At 34.1% G+C, this 22,863-nt stretch overlaps 2 protein-coding genes across 5 annotated transcripts; both read right to left on the bottom strand.

The window, feature by feature from the left end:
* Positions 1-4,049: 4,049 nt before the first annotated feature.
* LOC125194255 (jasmonoyl--L-amino acid synthetase JAR6) lies at positions 4,050-8,447 on the bottom strand. 3 transcript variants are annotated; one of them, XM_048092376.2, is made up of 5 exons: positions 8,183-8,447; positions 7,145-7,470; positions 6,980-7,081; positions 5,837-6,630; positions 4,050-4,728 (listed from the first exon to the last, which is right to left on the bottom strand). In XM_048092376.2, the coding sequence occupies exons 2-5, from the start codon at positions 7,438-7,440 to the stop codon at positions 4,190-4,192; spliced, it is 1,731 nt and encodes a 576-aa protein (XP_047948333.1). In that variant the 5' UTR covers positions 7,441-7,470; positions 8,183-8,447; the 3' UTR covers positions 4,050-4,189. The 3 variants fall into 3 exon arrangements, with proteins under 3 accessions (XP_047948333.1, XP_047948332.1, XP_047948334.1); XM_048092375.2 differs by having other exon boundaries at positions 7,145-7,463; XM_048092377.2 differs by having other exon boundaries at positions 7,145-7,440.
* Positions 8,448-18,439: 9,992 nt separating this feature from the next.
* LOC148929375 (uncharacterized) lies at positions 18,440-22,863 on the bottom strand. 2 transcript variants are annotated; one of them, XM_089057218.1, is made up of 2 exons: positions 22,714-22,863; positions 18,440-22,193 (listed from the first exon to the last, which is right to left on the bottom strand). In XM_089057218.1, the coding sequence occupies exon 2, from the start codon at positions 20,903-20,905 to the stop codon at positions 20,339-20,341; it is 567 nt and encodes a 188-aa protein (XP_088913344.1). In that variant the 5' UTR covers positions 20,906-22,193; positions 22,714-22,863; the 3' UTR covers positions 18,440-20,338. The 2 variants fall into 2 exon arrangements, with proteins under 2 accessions (XP_088913344.1, XP_088913343.1); XM_089057217.1 differs by having other exon boundaries at positions 18,440-22,202; positions 22,714-22,859.

Genomic DNA, 22,863 nt, shown 5'->3' with positions numbered 1-22,863 from the left:
AAATTTCATAGATAATTTATTTTAATAAGCACTAGGATTAAAATGTAATTCAGAAACCGAAATGAGCTGTAAATTTCAATGAAAAATAAATATTATTCCTTTACATTTGAATTGTTCCACAAAATGACTAGACGTATTTATTGGATTATATTAAATGAGGGCAAAAATAATAATGATGATATCCTTTTATGGAACTGTACACTTAATTTCTTAATAGCGATTCATTTTGAAATAAATGGGAATTAATTTAATCTGTACGAAAATTATCCTATAGGCCCACTCATTAATTTGTTAATTATACTGCGTGATTTTAGTAAGATTGTCATTTTTTTATTTTAAATAGTAAAATAAGTTTTTGTTTGAGATTAAATTAGTATTCAAGAATAATTTAATTTATAATATAAAATCATCGTAGCCATAGAACTCATGGACGACCAACTAAATTTTGTTTTTATTTTCTTACATCACTATCTTACACCTCACCTTATTGCATTTGATGACATCTCTTACTAACCCCATATAAAAATTTCATACTCTGTTTAGAAGCCTACGAATTTATAATAAATACTAGTATGAAATTTTAATATTGATATTCATTATAAAGTCAACTCGTAATTCAAAACTACTACTAGTATTTACTATATTCATGCCAAAACTAGCCTAACTCAAAGTAATTACTTGAGTAATTACTCGTTCCATCCATGAGAAATAGTCTTGTTTTGAAATTTTGGGATGTCTACAAAAATAATTTCATTTTTAAAAATAGAAAGGATCTGTCTCATATTTTTACCATTTTTTCTCCCTTCTTTTATACTCTACTTATTCTTTCTCCTTATCTCTCTTACTTTACAAATTTCTCATTAAAACTTGTGTCATCCACAAATAAAACTATTTTTATAGACAGATACCCCTATGAAAACTCAAAAAAAATGTCTCTCTCTCATCTCACGTGAACAACCCATCTAAATACCTAATTTCATATTATTGGAATGATATTTCAAACTTGCATGTTGGTCAAATTTAACTTCTAGGAAAATATATTTTTCACAAAAATAAATATAAGCTTCTAAAAATAGTATACCGTACAACTAGAGTTTTGCGTAGAAATGTGCAGAGATTCTTGTAAGTTTTTATAATATTTCTAAAGCTAATTTTACGTTTAATATTACAACTGTAATATTTATACTGTACTATACTATATATTAACAACAGACAAGAATCAAGGGATATGTTTGTATGGTCTCATTTTTACAATTCAATTGAAAAGTCAATGATTATACAAGTCAAATGGTTTATTATTTATGGATGTAATTATTATAATGATGACATATGGATGCCAAACACTAAGTACAGTTTGGCAATGACTTATGAAAGATTTAAACAAATAGAGCTCCAGATTGTTGGTAGGATATTGTTAAATATGAAAAGTATAATAGGACGAATTAAATTCCATTATCAAAATTGTTGACAAAAAAATAATTGTGTCCCAATCACGCCTTTGCTAGTGGAGAAATAGTACTATGTTTTAGATGTTGCGGCGACCTAGTTCATAGAATGATAGATCTCATAATTTTAAAATCTAATTATAATAATGGTCTAAATTCAGTGATTATTAGGAAACATGGCTAAAATTTTGAAAAGAAAACTCGTGTAGTCATCTGTGAGCAACAAGTATCGATGTATTATACTCACACATTAGACATGTTTGTTCATAATTTCCGCATATATTCATAAATCATAAGGTTTCTTTGTAGGGAGTAGTACTAATTTTTAAAGTTCACACCATATAAGTTAACAACTTTCATAAAAGTTTGAGCTATTTTATAATATTTCTTAAACTTCTTTACGATTTTTTTGTAATTTTGAAAGTTTGTCATTTCAGAATTGGCTCCAAAATTATGACTATGTACGTTAACCCCTAAATTTAAAAGAGTTTAATTTTTTATTCTTAACTTTTGTATAGAACTCGTCAATATTTTTAACTTTAAGAGTATCTAGTGGAAGTTCGGTTTTATTTTTAGTACTAACCACTATTAAAAAGTAACTTAGTGTGAGACGGTTCTGCATTAAACCAAAATTATATTTAAAATTTATACTTTTGTATGACCGTTTGTTAACGTTGATAGTTTTATTAGGATTTTAAACCATTTTGAAAATTCCAGTTAGGATGTTAATTGTTAACTTGTTATGGTAGCCTATATACTTGGGCCCCCAAATCTTTAATAATGAGATTATATTGGGCTAGTATTTTTAATCCATAAAACTTCAACCCCTAAATACGCCTTTTGACTTATTCTAGACTGAATTATTCATAATAAAACCCAAAATCAAGATGAATTGATGTTTTATGTATATCAATTCACATATACAAATACTATACTAGTATATATTACTGTATATGAAGATATTATTTTTTTCCACTACGAAATATTGCCTTATCTCAAAAAGGGCCCCTCCATTTTGAAACCCACTAAATGATGGTGCACTAACAACAATGTGTGTTCCAAATTTTACATTCAAATTTTTCTTTAATTTGAAATTAAGTGGAGCCTCTTTCTTTTGTATATTTAATCTTTGTCGAGAGAATCATTCAACTACATTTTTCATTTTATATATGTTAAATGCATTGACGAAGCAATTAAAAATACACAATTAGATATTAACATTAGAAAAAAACTTAGCCGACGTGGACTAAGATGATAGGATCAATCCCACTTAACTAGATCCCCACCAGTACACAGAGAGATAACAATTAATCAAAATTCTTGATGGATCAAAACATCAACTTTCAAAAACCAAAACCAACAATGATCAATCCATGTTGTTGCAAACATAATTCCTCAATTAAAATAAAAAATAGATAGTGAAGTACTATTTTCTCCATGCAAAAATCTTAGAAATCCCACTAATTTTGTGCCTCTTTGCCCTGTGCTCTCTCTCTCCATCTCTCTTCCTCTTCCACACCTTCCTACTGAAGAAGCCCAGCACCGAAGACCTCTCCGACGTCGTTTCGACCGATGACGCCGTCGAGGAGACCGCTGTCTCCTCCTGTCTGGACCCACTTAGATAAGGCAGAATCATGATGTTCCTCTCAACAACATGGCTCAATGCAACTAATTCATATGCATCATATAAAGGGCTCCCACAATCCCAAATCTTCATCGATTTTCCATCATCTTCTTCTTCTTGATTTGCATTCATCTTTTCAGCAAATCTCATTTGCTTTTACAAATCAAATTTATGTGTATGTATGTATATATATAATCTTTTTTTCTCACTCTAATTTGAATATTTTTGCGCTGGCTAACAAATTATTGGACAATTAGTGAGTCTATAATCGTTGCATTTAATAACAAAAGGGATAAAATTTGTGGGACAAGAGCAAGTGACAGATCGGATGTGTTTAATAATACTATTTGTTTTTGGTGTTTTGTCATAAAACATGTGAGTGTGAGTGGTGATGAAAATGTGAGGCCTTTAACAAACTTGTATGATTTTTGTGGTAATATATTGTTTATTTTTAAATTAAAAAAAATTAAGGTTCACATAATTAGTTCGATAATTTAATCAGACTGCTTAAAATAATGTGTGGCAACATAAAGAAAGATTGTTAGATCAACTGCATCAATTTGGTCCGCAATCAATAGATTCCTTTGTTCGATAGCGACTTATTTCAATCTCGTGTTTCATTCCACAAATACAAGCCACGTGTTTATGATGGTCGCGTTAACGTTCAATTGAGTTTAGATTGGATCAAGCTGCCACATGCTATGTAAATACTATATATACTCAACGTCAAGCAACCTGGTCGGAACGACCAGATGTTTTGGGCCGGGCCTATAGTTTTTGAACGGGTTATTTTGGTTTATATACACTCATTTTCGACATCTACCTTCACATTTTCTGGGCCAGGCCAGATAAGCCCAAACTCGAGCCCGAACCTTAATTAGATTGAAAATTAAAGTGATTTCTTGATATTTAAAGTTATGACTTAGGTTGCAGGAGAAACGTCTTATCAATTTAGTTGCATTTTATCCTCGATATTAAAGTGAATTCTAAAGCAGAAGATTTTGTACTACGACTGTTGATTTTATACAGTTGAACTGATAAATATTCTTAATAAGATTTATGCTACACAAAAACAAAAAAACAGCATATTATCCCCCCAACGAATCATCAATCCAACAGACTAAAACGCAGTGCTGAAGTAGCTCCTGACGGCGTTCACGGACAGGATCTGCAACACGGTGTCGTTCGTGGGGCCCACGCAGCGCGGCGTCTTGAACTGGCTGACGGCGGCCCCGAGCCCCACGTAGTGGTCCAGTATCTTGTGGAAGGTCCCCTTCCTCACGATCCGGAGCTCCAGCGCCCCGATGGCTCGGACCTTGCGCGAGCTCATGTACCCCGCGTCCACGAAGGATCTGTCGAGGCAGTTGCAGCACTCCTGGAGGAGCTCGTCCTGGGGGTCCCCGCTGATCTCCCAGAAGATGACGTAGTGCCCGGGATCCGTCGAGAGATCCACGCGGCTGGTGAAGTCCACAACCTCGAGCTTCTCCCCCGCCAGCAGCTCGGCCGCTGCTTCCACCGCGAGCTGCAGATCCTTCTCAGTGTTCTTGTCGATGTTGATGGTAAGGAGGAGATTCCTCCTGCAGATGAACTGGAGCTCCGGAGTCGAGTTGTGGAAACCTTTAACCTTCACCACATCGCCTAACCTGTAACGGTACAACCCTGCAACGACACACGAGCATGAGAATGAGGATCGAGCATCGTTCCAACAGATCACACTTTTCTTGATTTCATCTCATCACAGCATTCTGCAATTCAATCCCTTCTCAAATGCAACGAACATGAAAAGATCGAACGAAGATAGGGTTCTCGTGCAATCATCTGTAGCAAAAAGGCCAACATATATAGTAATATCTATCCTATGTCAGGCTAGCCAGAAAACAGAAGGCGTATAAGTTCAAACAACGTATAAAGACTTCAACCATCGAGGTAGAAACGTGTTCAGACCTCGACTAGAGACAGTCAACAACTGCACATCACAACTTTTTCTCTCCATTAGTTCAAAAAAGGGCACCTACCAATACCATGAACATTGTTTATTCACAGCATGCTCCATGGATAAAGCATGGCAATATTACATTTCAATATAAATACAATAAAAGCGGTCTCGATTTGTAAACACGAGCAGAAGACGAAGAAACTGAAGCAAGATGCACGGTTTGAGGAAACAGCTTAAATATGTTTTTATTGTCAGATAACAAAATAATCAACAGATGCAGCAGAAAGCATATTCAACAATTTTAAAAAGAAGTGTTTTTGTTTTCCCCCAATAATTATGGCTAAAGTAATAAATGGATTAAAAAAATACTGACACACTTTCGATGTTTTGTCTCGTATTAAACAAGAAGCATGTGCAGTGTGAGACAGTTCTATGAAACAAAGTATTGTTTCTGAGGCCTCTCTCATCCAGCTGGTTTTATCATGTGAACCATTTAATATATAATCAGATTAATTCAATGATAACAAATAAATAATTAAGAAACACACAAGACGATAGAGTTGAGGATGCAACAAAACCAGCAGAAATGTTTAAGATGACGCCTCGTTATCCAACAACCACATGGCAAGACTGAAGACAGTTTTTTTGGAGTTTGAAAATTACCAATTTTTATTGAAACTTGAAATGTAGCATCAAGAAGGGTCAAAGAGCTTGATTAGTGCCTAACTATTAGCAAGCATACGCATAATACGATGATATGGTACGAGAAGTAAGCACGGTTTCAAGATTTGAATAGCATAATAATTTGAATGAATGTGTGTGAGTGTGTACCTGCAAAATTGGTGACTAAGATCTCGTACTCCTCGCCTATCTTGACATCGGTGAGCCCTACTGGTTTCGCCTCTTGCCCTTGGCGGTTTAGATCCTCTCTCAAAGGGATGAATTCGAAGTAGCCAATATTAGGAAGCACAGCGAACGTGGCCATCTCTGGGGTGAGCTTGGGGTTGACGTTCGCTCCGATCCATCCCTCTGAAGCTCCGTAATCTGCACTTAACAAAGGTAGCTCGCCAGCATAATGCCTCATTTTTTTCAGATACGGCTCCATAGATCCGGTCATGATCCCGTATATGTACTTGGTGTTCGGAAATAGTTCTTGGATTAGGCCGTACCAGTTGCTTAGCCCCGAGATCTTTCTATAAATGGTATCCGCCAGTTGAGGGTTCGGCACAAGTAGCTTTGACATAGCTGTTCGGATCACTGGGACTGTAATCCGGCTGCTCAAGGTCCCTTCACGGATATCAGTGACAAGTTCTTCCCAGACTAGTTCGAAGGTCCGGAAGGCGTGGACTATGCTATGCGCAAACGTGGATGAGACGACCTGAACATCGTCTCTGAAAATCAGTCCGCATAGGAGATGACAGTACAACGACTGATGGAAATCTGGTCCAAAGATCACTTCATCAGGGCTGCAGCATGGGGTCTGCATTGCACTCATCGTTTTCTTGAACTGTGCATTGCGGTAGACATTGGTTGTGGCTGTTCCAGCAGCTAGCCCGCCTTTCGTCTTGAACTGCTTGCTGCTATAGATGAACTGCAACGCTTTCCCATTCCCAATTGGATACTCCCTACACAAATAAATTGTTACCACACCAATACCATAGCTAGTCAACGGGGCGAAGATCCAAGTGTGTACATACATAACTACAACAGTAAATATCTCAACACAATCTCAAAAGCAAGCTGTCTTCAACAACAATAACCATGAATTCATCAAAGCAGAAAATTCAAAGAAAGGGGATCAATGAAAGGGAAATAACTGGCAAAGGACAGCAAAACTGACAGTTATATAATTAGAGGATAATCAATTTTCCATATTGTGACAAGGCAAGCTTAACCTTTAGTCCTTTACATCACCAAAAAAAAACAAACAAGAAACACCATTGTGCACATAGCCACACCATTAGTTTTTGTTACCTATTCCTATATGCAAACGACGTCTTGTATATCTGCATCGTGCTCTCCATCAATTCATCATTGAAAGGCACAAACTTAGGCTTCCCTTGAGTGGTACCCGAACTGCAACAAAACTAAAAGTAAGAAATTTCACTAACATACTGTCAAAGTGAGTGAAAGCTCCACCTCAAGGAGATGGTGGTTATCGGCTTCCCGGTGAGGCAGCAGGGGCTGTTGCCGTCCGCAATCCGCTGAATGTAAGGCTCCAAGTCACAGTGGGAGACAATGGGAACACAGTTCTTGAAGCTATCAGGATCAGTTCTGCCATTGAGACCCCATCTCTGCAAATACTCTGTTCCACTATTTTCTTCCAAGATTTTCCGCAGAGTCTCTCTCTGAACTGTCCCTGCATCCCTCGACAACGACTCGAACTCATTTATCACTGCTTCTGCATCAAATCTCTCCTCCATTTTCTCCAGCATCTTCACAAATTGAATCAAGAAAGCTGCAAACTTTCAGCAGAAATCACAATCTAAGAAGCAGTATACTTGAAAGAGAATACGCTATACACTTATATAGGTCTAAATCTACAATGAAACTACCTACATAATAAATGAGGCTATACTACATTCAGTGAAAAAATACACATGGTCAATCATTGAGTAGTACAAGATATTTATAACTTTATTAGGCGGAAAGCTGTTAATGTTTCGATGCAGGTCAACTCAAAGAGGGAAAATAAACACATAAGAAATTAAAGCGCAACAAAAAAGCTAGTAATTGATAGTAGTAAATTCTAGCTAAGAAACTCCCTAATTACATATGGTAAAAAGAAGAATAAAACTAACAGTTTACTTCTCCAGATAAATAAAAATCAGATTCAAAGATTTATAAAACCAAGTCCCAAGCTAGTGAGCGAAAATCAGGGGAAGTTTCGCAGTCACATTTAATGCATGAAAAAGACACGCAATTTGCACTAAAAATCGAAAGGGAGAAAGAAATCAAAGAAAAAATCGAAACTTGATTCATTCATCACGCAATATCACAGACACGAGAAATCCCATTTGCCCTCAATCACAAGTCGAATAAAGTAAACTTCCACAAAAGAGATATAGAGCTCCACAAACTCTAGAAAATGACTGCCACCGAGAAAAAAAAAAATCATGATTTCCACCAAAGATATAGCAAAAAATTCCAGTATCTCGCCGGAGAAGCAAAACCCACCTAGTAAAAGGAAATCCGACCGACCATAATTCACAGAGAGAGAAGCAGGGAGAAAAGGGAAGCGGGTGTTTCGATGGAATAACGGTTTAGATGAGGGTGGTAAAGGCCAAAGGGGGGTTATGTTTGAGTTGATTGTTTTTGGGGGAGGTGAGACTTAACTGGAGGAGAGTGTCAAGACTCAAGAGAGAGAAATGGGTATTTTTTATAGGTGAAAAAGATTGGATTTTTATGGGAGAGAGGGAGGGAATTCGGCAGTTGGAAAAATGAGGCAACAACAACAATGGGAGTATCAATTGGGTGTCTATCTAATGGAAGAATCTTTTTCATAGCACCAAGAAACAAAGAAATTGGTCACATCACATCACATTTGATTGTTCTACTCACTATGGACTAAGTTGGATGAAGTATGCGTGGAATTTTAATAAAAATACATTCTTTTAAAATTACAATTTTCTAGTAGTGAAAAAAGAAAAATAAATGTATTACTACTAGAGATCATGAGCCATACGATTGGCTACAACACTGCGTGTGGCACGTTTGTGAAATGGGAGGTGCAATAAATTGCACATAATGTTGATTTCTCGGCGTAATGAAAGGAATCTATAATCAAAATCATTCTATTTTGAGGTCTTTTAATCTTACAAATCATCGACTATCTAATTTCTAGTATTCTCCATTGGATTCTTGTAAATTCTAGCAGAACACAAGGAATTTTATTGACAAAGTTTATTCTATGTGTGACATGATGTAATATTACTCTCGCCTTTTAGTTTTAGTTACAGTATATCTTCCAACAGCATACACAAAAGATAAATATTAAAAATGGTGTTGTAATTGTATATTTTAAAAGTCATGTGAAAATATAAAAAAAAATATAGATTCGGATTGACATTGATTATTTCCGAGGATTTACGATTTTTTGAATCTCGGAGCAAATTATTTTGACACCTTTTCTATTATATTCTCGTTTATTTAATATATGAAATAAAATCTCATTTGATTTTAGAGATTACTATTAAGTAAAGAAAACGGAGTATTATTTTCGGACCAACACTATCAGCCGTCATTTGCAAGTAAATTTACAAACGTTAGATTCTTTAAACTACTATAATCTTACTATACCTCAAAATACTATTTATATAAGTAGACTTGCATCGTCGGGTAAATATAGGGGCCACATGAATGATGTTGAAGTTTTATGAATGATGTCACATATTAAAATCTAAATTGATTTTTCTTGTAAGTAGAAACAAATCCAAGGTTGTGTTGTATCAGTAAATATAGGCCAATAGACATCCAAATCCATATACATAAGGTTGTGGCAAATTTACTATTTTTTCTTAAAGTTAGATGATAAGTTATTTCGAACCATCTTCTCTCTATATATAATCGCATTTAATTATGTATTTATGAAAATATAGCTGATTTAAATGTGAAAAATAGAGGTATAAAGTATAATTGCCTAATTGGCTCATGAGGGCTTGTTTAGAAATATAATAAAGTATCAGGGTCAAGCAGAAAAATAGGTCGTGTTAGTGGGTCAATTTGCAACTTGCATTAATTATGGGTTGTTTCTAGCTTGTTATAACGTTGTTTGACTTCACAACATTAAATTCATTTTAATAGTTCATTGAAATTGCACGCAATTCAATAATTTTCCATGCCAAATTCAGTAATTACAGAAAAAAGGAGTAATAGGCTAAAGGGGGCTCATTTTAACACTCTCCTATATAAATACTCCTATATGTAATCACATTTAAATGTGAAAAGTGGAGGCTTAATCGGCGGCCCTGAGGGCCTGGTTTGGAAATATAGTTAAGCAATGGGGTCAAGCAACAAAATAGATCGTCAAATTATTATTATATCATTTTTTAAGAAAATAAATTTATTTATTATTTTTAAATTTTTAATGTGAACCAAAATGTACTTTAGTACTAGATACTTTTAGACCACAAAATAAATAGATTGTTTTAAGGAGGTTATTAATTATTGATGGGATTATGGTCCCCAAACTTTTAACAGCGAAAATAGAAACAATTTTTTATGAGACATTTAATTGCATATGAAATAAAGATGGACAAATGAGGTGGTCCAATATATTATCAATTTATCAATGATATGTCTATTAGTTAAAGCTGCATCCAATTATATTTATTTGTCATATTTCCATTTTAAATTTTATTTCGAGTTTGCATGACGATTGCCGACACGTATTGCTCGTCATAAATAATAAATTTAAACAAAATATGTTATATTTAAATGAATAATAATTAGTGGCAGTTTATGAATAACATAAATGAAACTTTGAAATGAAAAACAACAATTCCCCAATTTTCCATATTCATTTATTCTAAAATAAGTGTATACGTATGTGTGACATGGGTCTATTTGAGTTATAATTGTAACCGTATATTTGGTGAGAAAATAATGCAAGTTTTCGAATATTATTATATACCCTTTACAAATTCACTTTTTGCTTGATAAAATTTAGGTCTATTAGCATTGAATAGTAGAAACTAGGAAGACAAATAATTAGTCAGTAAAATTGGAAAACCCAGTTTCTTACGAAGTACTACTACTTCGGAAGAGCTATAAAAATAAGAATAATATGGAAATAGTAATAAATAATGTAATTTTTCGGATGACCAATAATGCAGATCATCAATTGTGACCACATTAATTACATCCGTGTTTTCTAATTTCTAACATTTAGTGAATTGGCATATTTTTAATACTACCTTTTATCGTACATCTCATAAATTTTTACTAAGATCATTACACTTAAAAATTACATAAAAAAAAGTCAAAGTTACTATATAATTAATTTCTTATACATATTTGAGAATTTGATGACCCACTCATAATCTATACTCTTATTGAATTACAAGGAGTGCGTTATATTGCCAACTATATAAGTTGTTAACTCTGCTGACTCATCAATACAGTATATTAAAATGTCAACACGGTGACATCAAAATGTCAACACATAATATCAACACATTATATTGAAGTTCAACAAAATTATATGTTGACATTTTCATGTCATCGTGTTGATATTTTTAATACACTGCATTGAGGAGTTAGCAAGTTAACAACTTAAGAATTTTGCAATTAATCACACCCATAAATTACAATACAGCCAACAATGCTCACGAATCATGGAAGAAACTTAAATTTCTACATCTGCTATATTTATTTTGTCCCCACGAACTTATTGAACCTATTATAAGTATTATATTTGTGAGACCTCATTTTTTTTCCCTTTTTTTGTGAATATTGATAGAAAACGCCATTTATTGCGAAAATCAAGTGGATGGTCTCAACTCCCCAAACAATGAATAGAAACTTGTCTATTTTAAATTATGATATATTCTAGACTACACAACATCAAATGAGCTATCAAACATGCATAAATTATGAGAAAATTATTTCAATGATTCATTAACAAAACACCACGCTTCACACATACATACACTAAAGCGCCCGCGCACACATTATATATACTCCATATATAAAGTCCAAAAACATATTAATAAATTATATGGTAGATTTGATCTATATTACCCTAATTCCTAACTCAATAGACAACAGGAGTGATTGTCCATCTCAGCAAGGAAAAAAATATATACTCCCTCCGTCCAAAGATAAGCGAAACATTTTTTTTGGCACATGATTTAAGGAATTGATATTTAAATAGTTAAATAGAGAAAAGAAAGTATAAGAGAGAGAAAAGTAGAGAAATAACGAGAGAATAAAGTATTACTACTAAGAAAGATGATTTTTTGCTACAAAGGAAAATGACTCACTTATAGTGGGACATCATAAAAAGGAATATGACTCGCTTATCTTAGGAAGTAGGGATTACAAATTTAGGCTTTTCTTTATTCAAAAACACCACACATCACATGCATACGTATACATTGGGCAACATAGTAATTAAGACTGACCAACACTACTACATGCATGGAATTTAGTTGGACCTAGTCATTTATAGAGTACAAAAATAAATTAGACTAATTATGATGTAGTTTTAATTATAATCATATTTACTTGTCCAAGAAAATAATATTTACAAGAGTGAAGGAGTACAACTTAAGGATCTAGGATCTATGTGTGACATTTCAAACGCCATGTGTACATGAATTTCAAAAATAGGGATCTACATAAAGATACTTATAATCACATTTCATGTGCTTTTTTACTATTTCAGGTCTTTTGTCCATTTCTTTTTACCATTATGCAACTCGAGGGCATTTCAATCTTTTTTTCATTGAGGTATGATTAAAGGGATGGAAAAATTGCATAAAAAATCCAAAATAGTAAAATAAATATCTTAAATGTTATCATATCTTATATAGATCTCTGTAGTGATATTTTTATTTACATTAACTAAAAACTGCTAAGGCAATAGTAATTATTAGTATTTTAATATTGGAATAATTTGGTAGCACTAAAAAGGTCAGTAACCTTACAAGCGACAATAATGTAAATACATACTCATATATTAAGCTTTCGAATCGCCAACTCGTAGCCCAACTATAACTAATATAGAATTCTAGTTGTTCAACATTTGTGTGAGAGATAAAACAAAAGCATCACTTTTATAATAAGTACATCTAGCATGATCTTTCATAATCAGATATGTTGCCTTATATATGATCTAGTAACTGAAAATTCAATCGTACAAAGTATAATTAATTAACTACCTAGTAAGCTATATTAAGTTGGAATTTTTGTTTGAAAATAAGCGCACATGTAATTGTGATTATAAACGAGATAAATTCATAAATTGTTTATCCAAATTTGACAAGATGTATATCTGTATATGAGGCGATGTTAAATTAGAGGTTTCACTATTAATTTCGTACACAACTCAAGATGAGAGAAATGTTATTTGTAACCCATATAACTAGGCAAAACCAGGGTAATAAGAGTGTGAAAGGTTGATTAAATTTCTTGCAAGGTCAATAGTTGGATTATCGTGATCATCAACAAATTGATTAACTTTCTTGCAAGGTCCATACATTCCACGCATATCCGATAATGTGGATGGACTCAAAGATATGGGCAAGGATCCCTTGTTGTGCACACTGGGATGTACCAAAATATACACATACAATAAATTATTTTATAATAAAATAAATTAATATTTTAATATTATAAATCCACAGCATTTCCTATTGTGCTATCGGCCACAACGTTCCCTATTGTGTTATCAGCAACAGCGGAGGATCTAAATCCAAAAAATATAATGTTCAATTATTAAAGAATAAATTATAGTAACTGGTTTTTAAAAATGATTATAAAAAAAAGTATTGGCCAAAAAGAGTATACATAGTAAATTTATTTCATTATTATACTTGTCCTTTCATCGTACCTATAACTCAATAAAAAAGTGTCTTACCACTATCTATTCAAGAACTAGTAAAATTAAATGCTACTACAACCTAGTTCCGACATGAGTAATAGTAAATAATTCACAAAAATAAGCTTTTACAAAATAGACTATACAAATCATAAAATTTTATCGTGTACGTCTGAAAAATATTGTGTACATGTTTAATTGTAATTTATCTTCGTAAAGTGAAAATCTAATATCGATAATATTCGATTGAGATGATATATTAAATTATTAATGCAAATTAATTAAAATAGATCCAATATTTACATTTTACACATTGAACATAAATTTATAGCAAGATGGCGTTGGACGTGATTGGAAATATCAGAATCAACCATCCGAGATATTTAATACTTTCATACATAAATATACTTAGTTTTATTAGTGTAAGCAACTTGTATTTTTTTTTAAATTAAATATGACTAATAATATATGGCCTAACCTAAGTCTAACCACGGGATCTTTTATTAACCACCCCTTTTCTATTATTCAGTGTGTGACAAGCGTGAAACTATTAAAATTATCTTTTACTTTTTTCGTAATTGTATATACAAAAACACAAAAATACATACACTATTTATACATTGGATTAACTGGTTAGTACGTTCACTTATGTATTTCAAAATGCACGTTAGAAGTTAAATATAAATTATACAAACTGACATTGCATGCATAGCTACGGGCTTTGGTCCCTATCAATAATTTAAAATACAAAATAGACTTGTGTGGGATTAAAATTTAGCAATTTGCAAACCTAACCTCTTGGGCCATTGGGCAATAATTAATTCAAAAAACTAAACATGAGACAAGCATGAAGTTATATTATTTAAGCATGATAATCCATTGCATTAATTTTCTGATTTTCACACTATGTTTTCTAATGGAAGTGTCGTCATAAAATCCAATGCAAATTTCGATAATTTCTTGAATATTTTAATCTTATGGAGTATATTTCACTTTCTTGATGTACGTGTACTTAGTATAAATAATCAATGTTATTGAAAATAATCTAGTAAATCTAACAAGAGTATGAATCAATGAGAATGTAGTTAAGTATACATATATTTGTAAATAACTATATATAGACATTCCTTTTATTTAGAACACAAATGTCATCACACAATAAAAAAAATTGATACATATGTTAAAACAAAAAATATTTTTCTTGAAAAATTAAACACTGAGTCTAAAGGATAAATTGTTGTACTCATAGTTAAACTAACAACACTCATATATAATTAAATTTAAATAAATTTTGGCCTCTCGGGGATTAAGACTTTGGTGCTGCAATCATCTAATAATAGGAGATGCATCATTATATATATATTTACCCCTCTGTTAGCGAATAGAGTTCCATTTTCTTCTTTATTTGTCCACGAATAAGAGTTCCGATTCATTTATACTATAAATAGTAATAAGTCTCACATTTTACTAACTGTCCCACTCACATTTCATTTAAAACTAATAAATACTCCCTCCGTCCCCTATTAGGAGTCACTCTTTGACCGAGCACGGGTTTTAAGAAATGTAAAGAAAAGTTGGTTGAAAAAGTTAGTGGAATGTGGGATCCATTTTTTTATATTGGTTTTATAATAAAATGTGAGTGAATTGAGTTAGTGGAATGTGGGACCTACTTACTATTTATGGTAAAAATGAAATGTGACTCTTAACTGGGGACGGACCGAAATGGAAAAGTGTGACTCTTAATGGAGGACGGAGGGAGAATAAGTGAAGCCCATGTACCACTAACTTTTTTTCCACACTTTTCTTAACATTTCTTGGAACCCATACCGAAAAGAAATATGACAATTATTCGCGGACGAATGGGAGTATCCTAGTGATCATACCAGGATTAAAACTAGTAGTACTAGTAATTTTTATTCTTATTTTAAATTTTAGTGTTGTTTAAAAATAATGTTGAAAATAAACTAAGGTGGTGTCCTAGATAAAATAATATCAAAATATAATCTAAGATCGAGTTGTTAGATTATTTTAGTCATACGGGGTTAGCTACGACTACGTACTTATCCCATGATTATCCATCTAGGATTGAGTTGTGAGATTGAATCTCATAAACTAAATACACTATATATTTAATCCGAAGCACAATTTTATAAATCGAACACCCGTTGAAAATAAATTTGGACGGAGATTTCAATATAAATTGAAATTAGCACCGGCCATTTATTGGCTACCAAATATAAACGAAACCACCTAAAAAAATACTTCTACAAAAGAATTCGAAATAAATTAGTGGCGAATGATGCGACGCTTATTCACATTTTCCCCTATTTTATTCTTCGTCTACCCTTTTGGAATTAATTATATTGCGACGCAGTTTTGGTCTTCAAAATTAACCAAAGTTAGTTGGAATATTACACCAAAGAAATTTAGTATGTGACCAAAAGGGAAGAACAATAAAAATAAAAATGTTCACGTTTTAAACTTTATTCCTGTATCAAATAGGAAGATTAAGTAACCCCCAAATACATCTTTATCAAATGATTGAAATCAAGTATGCCACCAAAAGGTAAGAAAAAGTAAAATAAATAAAAATATTCACTTTTAAAACTTAATTCCTGTATCAAATAATTGGATTCATGCAATAACTTTTGTACACATAAATCAAATTGTAATCTTATTTTCTTTTATAGAGCATTCGAAAAATGACAAGGCAACAGTCCTCCATATTACTAAAAGAAAAGCACTTTATAGTCGGTGGCTACATATTTAATTATTTTCAAATCGAATCTGTCACATTTTTATTTGTATTTGATATAATTTTATTTCGTTATGTAATTTACTAGTTTATAATTATGCACAATTTAAATTTTACATGGAGCAATAAACTTCAACTCATATTTAACTACAGCAAATGTTTAATTTGTCAGTAGTTTATATGCACAAATAAGAATGAAAAAAAAGCCAAATAAATTTTGAAATTTTATTTGTCCTCTGCAAATTTGTATCCATATTCGTTGTACCTAGAATAATAGTACAACAATAATTTGAACAAATAAAGGAATATTTTGTCAATTAAAACCAAAAAACGCATTGTCACTATTCGTAATTCATGGAGATCACATGTTTATTTTTATGCCAATTACGATTTACTATTCAAAATAAATTGTCTAAATAATTAAAAGTCACAATCAGTTCGGTTATAATGATTTTATTTTTACAGTGTGTGTGTAAAAACTGTTTCTAAATTAGTGAGTGAGTACTCCACTAGATAGAATCAAAGGATAATGAACTTGCATTTTTGGTTTGTTTTAATACAGAAATTGAATAGTTTAAGGGTGGAATACAAATTAGATCAACAATTGTGTTTTAGATGTTGCGACGACCTAGTTTACAGAATTATAGAACTCATAATTTTAAAAGTTAATTGTAATTTATGGTCTAAATTCTGTGAATATTTGAAAAAATAGCCCAAAATGTAAAAATGACATGGACTTTATACAAATAAGAAAATGTCACATTTCGTGAAAGTTGTAAAATGGCTCCAACTTTGAAAGAAAACTCATTTACTTTTGGCATTGACTAGTGAGAGTTTTGATATAAATCATACTAGACGGACCCAGAAAATTTAAATCGTGGAGTCAAAAAATAATTAATAAATATAATAAAATATTTATATGATTATTATATATTATATTAGTAAAATTTAAATATTGCATTATTTTTTGTTTGGCAACTTAAATAATAAGTGTGAGTAGCATATTTTTAAAAATAGAAAAAACACATAAAAAACTTTATAAAATTTAGTTGTTTAGACTGCTAATTTTTTTTTAATGTTTCTTCTAAATATGCTTTTGCTAACTGTTTAAGTTTTACTATTTAGTTTTATTTGTAATTTATTTGCAACTACAAATAAAAATTAAACTTAAAATCAAATCAAATCAAATTAATAATCATACTAGCTTAGTAGTAATTGACAAAATTTAAAATATTTTACACGAAATTACTTGGACTGTATTACTCAAGTTTAAACTTAAACAAAGAAATAAAATTACGCCGCATTAATCAATATTAAAATAAAAGTAGTACTACCTAGTTTTACTAGAACAAATTTCGAGCACTGCGCCGCTCTTCTTCTCCATTATCGTCTCTTCTTTTTCAAAATTTTCAAGAAACTTATTCTCTTTAGTGAAATTATTTAACCTCCCCTAGTCTCTATTCTTCTATTCTCTTCTTCTTCTCTCTTCCATGTCATCGAAGCAGCCATAGCGTGGGGTCGGAGCCAGAGCAGCCTTGGGTTGACGGCTAATTCTGGAAGGTTCTCGGAGGTCGGTGGGGTCGGCCGACCCCACCTGGATCCGTCATTGCATACTAGTATTTACCCATATATGTTTGCATGAGTTCATGATTTTCGGATATGTTTAGAAGTTTCTTTTGAAATTTTTAAAGATTGTACTCCTACGATTCTAACAACTCTAAGAACATCTTCAACCGTACTCCATAAATGAGTTTTGATGTAGAAATCTTCTCCAACCATATACCAAATTCAAATCCATTTTTAGTGTTTTTTTTGAAACAACACAAAATATGGTGTTACTCGGAGCGGATCTCCTAATCCACATTCCCTACTCCAACTCTAATACACACTCACAACTTAATAAAATAATACTACCACCACTTGACCATCACTTATATATTATAATATTATTTTATTAAGTTGTGAGAGTGTGTATTAGGGTTGGAGTAGGGAATGTGGATTAGGAGATCCGCTCCGGGTGTTACTGTGATAGGTCCTTGACCTATCAAGCCTGAGCACCACGATTTGAACGAACAAATATAGAAAAAGATAAACCCTAGTTGAGGTGCTAGGGGTGGCGTGGCGTTCACGCCGAGAATGAGAATAACGTTTAGTTTATTTCTCAATGCTTTGATGCTAAACAATCTCCTATATTTATAGGAGAAAATACTTGAAATAAGATTACATGAATAATTGATGAAATAATAAAAGATATGGAATATCTTAAATTGATATGCTAATCAATCTATCTTCCCTCCTATGCGGCTGATTTAGTATCTAGGTTTTGCTTCCTTGATGGGTTGGGCTTGAGAAGACTTCGGGCTGCCGCTGCGAGGGACGGCATAGAGCTGTGGTTGGCTGCACGCTGATGGCTTGGAAAGAAGAGACTCGTATCAGAGTTGAAGTCCCTATCAACTCCCCCACGGTTGAAATCCACCTTGCCCTCAAGGTGGAAGTCAAAATAACTATAAGTAACGCAAGCGCAATTTCATTATGCCCTTTCATCTTCATCTGAAACGAGTGATCATTCTCTAGCATATAAGCTCTATTTGTCACCCCTTTGTTCAAAACTACAAATGATTCATAGACCAGCTCACACTAGTATAGGCCAATTCGGAATCAAACAGCTGATACGGTCCCTCAAAATTTAAAAGCTTTATAGGAACCTCTGGTGCATCAAGAACCACACCACTTGCACCTTGCAGATTAATCACCACAAACTTCTTCGACACAAAGTAGGCGATGAGCATCAAAAGATCCGGACTATGATTGGGATATTGGTGAACAACAATCAATTGATCATCCCAACATTTGCGCACAATGCACCAAATACCATGATCATGTGCATCTGCTATATGAGAAAATTTTCCTAAGTTCAACCCTTTATATTCACCTATCACACCTTGTCTTACCTCAATACAAGCATATGCTGGAGCATTCGTGAACTTAGAAAATCTCTTCCTGCTGCTTTTATCATTAGGGCTAGAGCCACTCCAGTTATATGCTCTCCATTTCGCTTCGTTCATCAAGATGTATCCGTGCTGATAGTTGCACATCAGTAAATGCCCCAAACCAAAACTTCTAGACGTCCCACAAACCTTGAACGCGTTTCCTCCACTTCCAGCCACTGAACACCATGCTCGGGATCCAAGCGAAGACCTTTCTGGTAATTCCTAGTGGTTGCGGCCTCTCGGAGAGCGTCACTGTATTTCTTCACTTTGACAGGATGTGTCTCTCCCTCAACGAAGAAAGCACCATACATTTCAGTAGTATCAACCCCTTTAACAGCTTGCCTCTGAAATTCGTTCCCTAGAATAGTGGTTCTGATCCTAGAACCAACCGATGCCGAAATATTAACCAAGTTGCCGAAGCATTCTGCAATTTTGATATGCTTTGATACAGGTGATACAAATCCAGCCTTCTCTATGACAGTCTCATCCAATCTCACATGTTGACACCATTCCGTAGAGTCAGGAACGAAAAAGAATATAGTATTCTCTGGTTGTGTGTAATCTCCATCAGCCTCTTATCCATTTCCTTCTTTACCATGGGACAAAACAGTTTCATCACCCTGTCCAAGCTCGAAAGTAGAAAGTAGTTGTGAAGCACCTAAAGAAGTAAATCCATTTGATGATTGCACAGCTGTAGATTGAACGAATTTCGCTTCCTCAATCTGTGATGCAAGACCTCCATCCAATGCATCTTCAGAAATCATCTTGTCAGGTTCAACATGGATGAATTCGACCCCATCAAAAGCTCCTGGGTCAAATATGCGAACCTTAGTTTCGACACCCAATTGACGAGATGCACGGCCCAACTCAACATCTTCACAATATGTGAGCAAGGAATGATCGTGTTGTGCGGTAGCCGGGCTGTCTGGCAAAGCTATGGTCCTGCTGTCTGGCATAGCAGTGGTCTTGCTGTCCAACATAGCAGTGGTCTTGCTGTCCGACAACTTCATGGCCTTGCTGTCATAAACGATAACAAATGGTTCGGGCTAGACCTCCTTACTGGAATCGGCGGCTAGCAATGTTGCTGCTGGTGGAACAACCACTGGCGACAACACATCATCTTCGGCGAAGTTGATCAGCACGCCAGTTACGACGTCGTCCTTGGGGGTAGGGGGGCCGTTAGTGAGGGACTCGGCGTGGGATGCAGCGAACTGTGGGGCTAGCTTGAAGGCATCCTCCGAAAATTGGTCTACATCATCCTCACAGAAATCTGGGGCAAAATGATGACGAAGGGCCAACAGAAACTCTTGCCAAGATGCCTCCGGGTTGTTCTCTTGAAAGAAAGAGAGCCATTCGGACGCTGGAGAATCGATTAACAGAGGTACCAGTTCCAGGCGATCGGATTCAATAGTTAAGGATAAATCAAAATACCTCTCAATACCATTGATCCACTCAGTGGGATTTTCGCCAGAAAAACGAGGTGCCACAACGCCAAACAATAAGCGCTCGCGATCGATGGCCTCGCTCAACTGTCTCCTCAGGATGCCAAGTTCTCGCAGGATAAACTCATGTACGTCGTCGGGCGAATCCTTCGCATGTGGGTTGATAGTCATCTTGAACAATAGAGAGTTGAAGGCTTATTCTTCAAGAGGAAGAATAGAAACTGTCGTGAATTGGTATAAAGGAAAGAACAATGCTTCAAAAGGGGAAAAAGAGATGTGCGTGGGATTTTGACGGAGGGAGAGTCTCTCAATGAAAGCACCAGTTGATAGGTCCTTGACCTATAAAGCCTGAGCACCACGATTTGAACGAACAAATATAGAAAAAGATAAACCCTAGTTGAGGTGCTAGGGGTGGCGTGGCGTTCACGCCGAGAATGAGAATAACGTTTAGTTTATTTCTCAATGCTTTGATGCTAAACAATCTCCTATATTTATAGGAGAAAATACTTGAAATAAGATTACATGAATAATTGATGAAATAATAAAAGATATGGAATATCTTAAATTGATATGCTAATCAATCTATCTTCCCTCCTATGCGGCTGATTTAGTATCTAGGTTTTGCTTCCTTGATGGGTTGGGCTTGAGAAGACTTCGGGCTGCCGCTGCGAGGGACGGCATAGAGCTGTGGTTGGCTGCACGCTGATGGCTTGGAAAGAAGAGACTCGTATCAGAGTTGAAGTCCCTATCAACTCCCCCACGGTTGAAATCCACCTTGCCCTCAAGGTGGAAGTCAAAATAACTATAAGTAACGCAAGCGCAATTTCATTATGCCCTTTCATCTTCATCTGAAACGAGTGATCATTCTCTAGCATATAAGCTCTATTTGTCACCCCTTTGTTCAAAACTACAAATGATTCATAGACCAGCTCACACCAGTATAGGCCAATTCGGAATCAAACAGCTGATACGGTCCCTCAAAATTTAAAAGCTTTATAGGAACCTCTGGTGCATCAAGAACCACACCACTTGCACCTTGCAGATTAATCACCACAAACTCCTTCGACACAAAGTAGGCGATGAGCATCAAAAGATCCGGACTATGATTGAGATATTGGTGAACAACAATCAATTGATCATCCCAACATTTGCGCACAATGCACCAAATACCATGGTCATGTGCATCTGCTATACGAGAAAATTTTCCTAAGTTCAACCCTTTATATTCACCTATCACACCTAGTCTTACCTCAATACAAGCATATGCTGGAGCATTCGTGAACTTAGAAAATCCATTCCTGCTGCTTTTATCATTAGGGCTAGAGCCACTCCAGTTATATGCTCTCCATTTCACTTCGTTCATCAAGATGTATCCGTGCTGATAGTTGCACACCAAGATTCACTCGAAATTTCCTAGTTGCCTAGGAGATATCATCATTTTTCCACAAGCTACCAGAACCTGGCAGTTCTGGCAACGTTTTTCAAAACAATTTACATACATAGTAGATGGATTCCTAAAATCTCCAAATTATTCAGGTTACTACAAGACCCATCAAAGATATTTTAAAAATCGTTAAACGAACGTTTTAACTTTTCTATGTATTCCAAACAATTCGGAACAGGTCATCCAAAAACAAGGGATTTAATCCTCTTTAAAATTTTATATCAAATTCTAATTCAATTCATGTTTAAACATCTCATAAACCATACACTTGGTCTAGCTTGAACATCTAACTACTAAAACCACAAAATCTAATGTATATCTTCAATTTCGTATTAGAGCTCAAAAGCTTCTAAATGATTGAATAAAACATGATTAAACCAAACCATTTACCATATATATATCAATAAACTAAAGAAAAAAAATAGATCACTATCTATTCATACCACAAAATCTAATGTATATCAATAAACCCTCATCCTCAATGTCTAATAAGTTTTTACACCATAAAAAAAATAAGCTAGGAATCACGGATTACCTTGATAAAGCTTCGGTTAAACATTTGGTGAGACGAATCGACGAAAGCATAGTTAAACTTGATGGAAAAAATTCATATCTTGGGATCAAGGTGGTGGCTGACGGTTTGGGGAGTGAAAAAATGGGAAGAAAAAAAAAATAGTTACTTTTT

The sequence above is a fragment of the Salvia hispanica genome, chromosome 4 (assembly GCF_029641045.1).
Source record: "Salvia hispanica isolate PSC_SH4W2 chromosome 4, Shi_PSC_v1, whole genome shotgun sequence".
Lineage (NCBI taxonomy): Eukaryota > Viridiplantae > Streptophyta > Magnoliopsida > Lamiales > Lamiaceae > Salvia > Salvia hispanica.
The sequence above is the reverse complement of the archived record's forward strand: the minus strand, read 5'-3'. Positions and strand labels throughout refer to the sequence as shown.

What these genes read in the sequence shown, in the direction of transcription:
- LOC148929375 (XM_089057218.1), bottom strand. Translation starts at nt 20,905, where the DNA reads ATGACTATCAACCCACATGCGAAGGATTCGCCCGACGACGTACATGAG.
- LOC125194255 (XM_048092376.2), bottom strand. Translation starts at nt 7,440, where the DNA reads ATGCTGGAGAAAATGGAGGAGAGATTTGATGCAGAAGCAGTGATAAAT. An exon ending in TCGTTTGCATATAGGAATAG is followed by an intron (nt 6,631 to 6,979) that starts GTAACAAAAACT and finishes TTATTTGTGTAG; the next exon opens with GGAGTATCCAATTGGGAATG. An exon ending in CTTAGTCACCAATTTTGCAG is followed by an intron (nt 4,729 to 5,836) that starts GTACACACTCAC and finishes GTGTCGTTGCAG; the next exon opens with GGTTGTACCGTTACAGGTTA.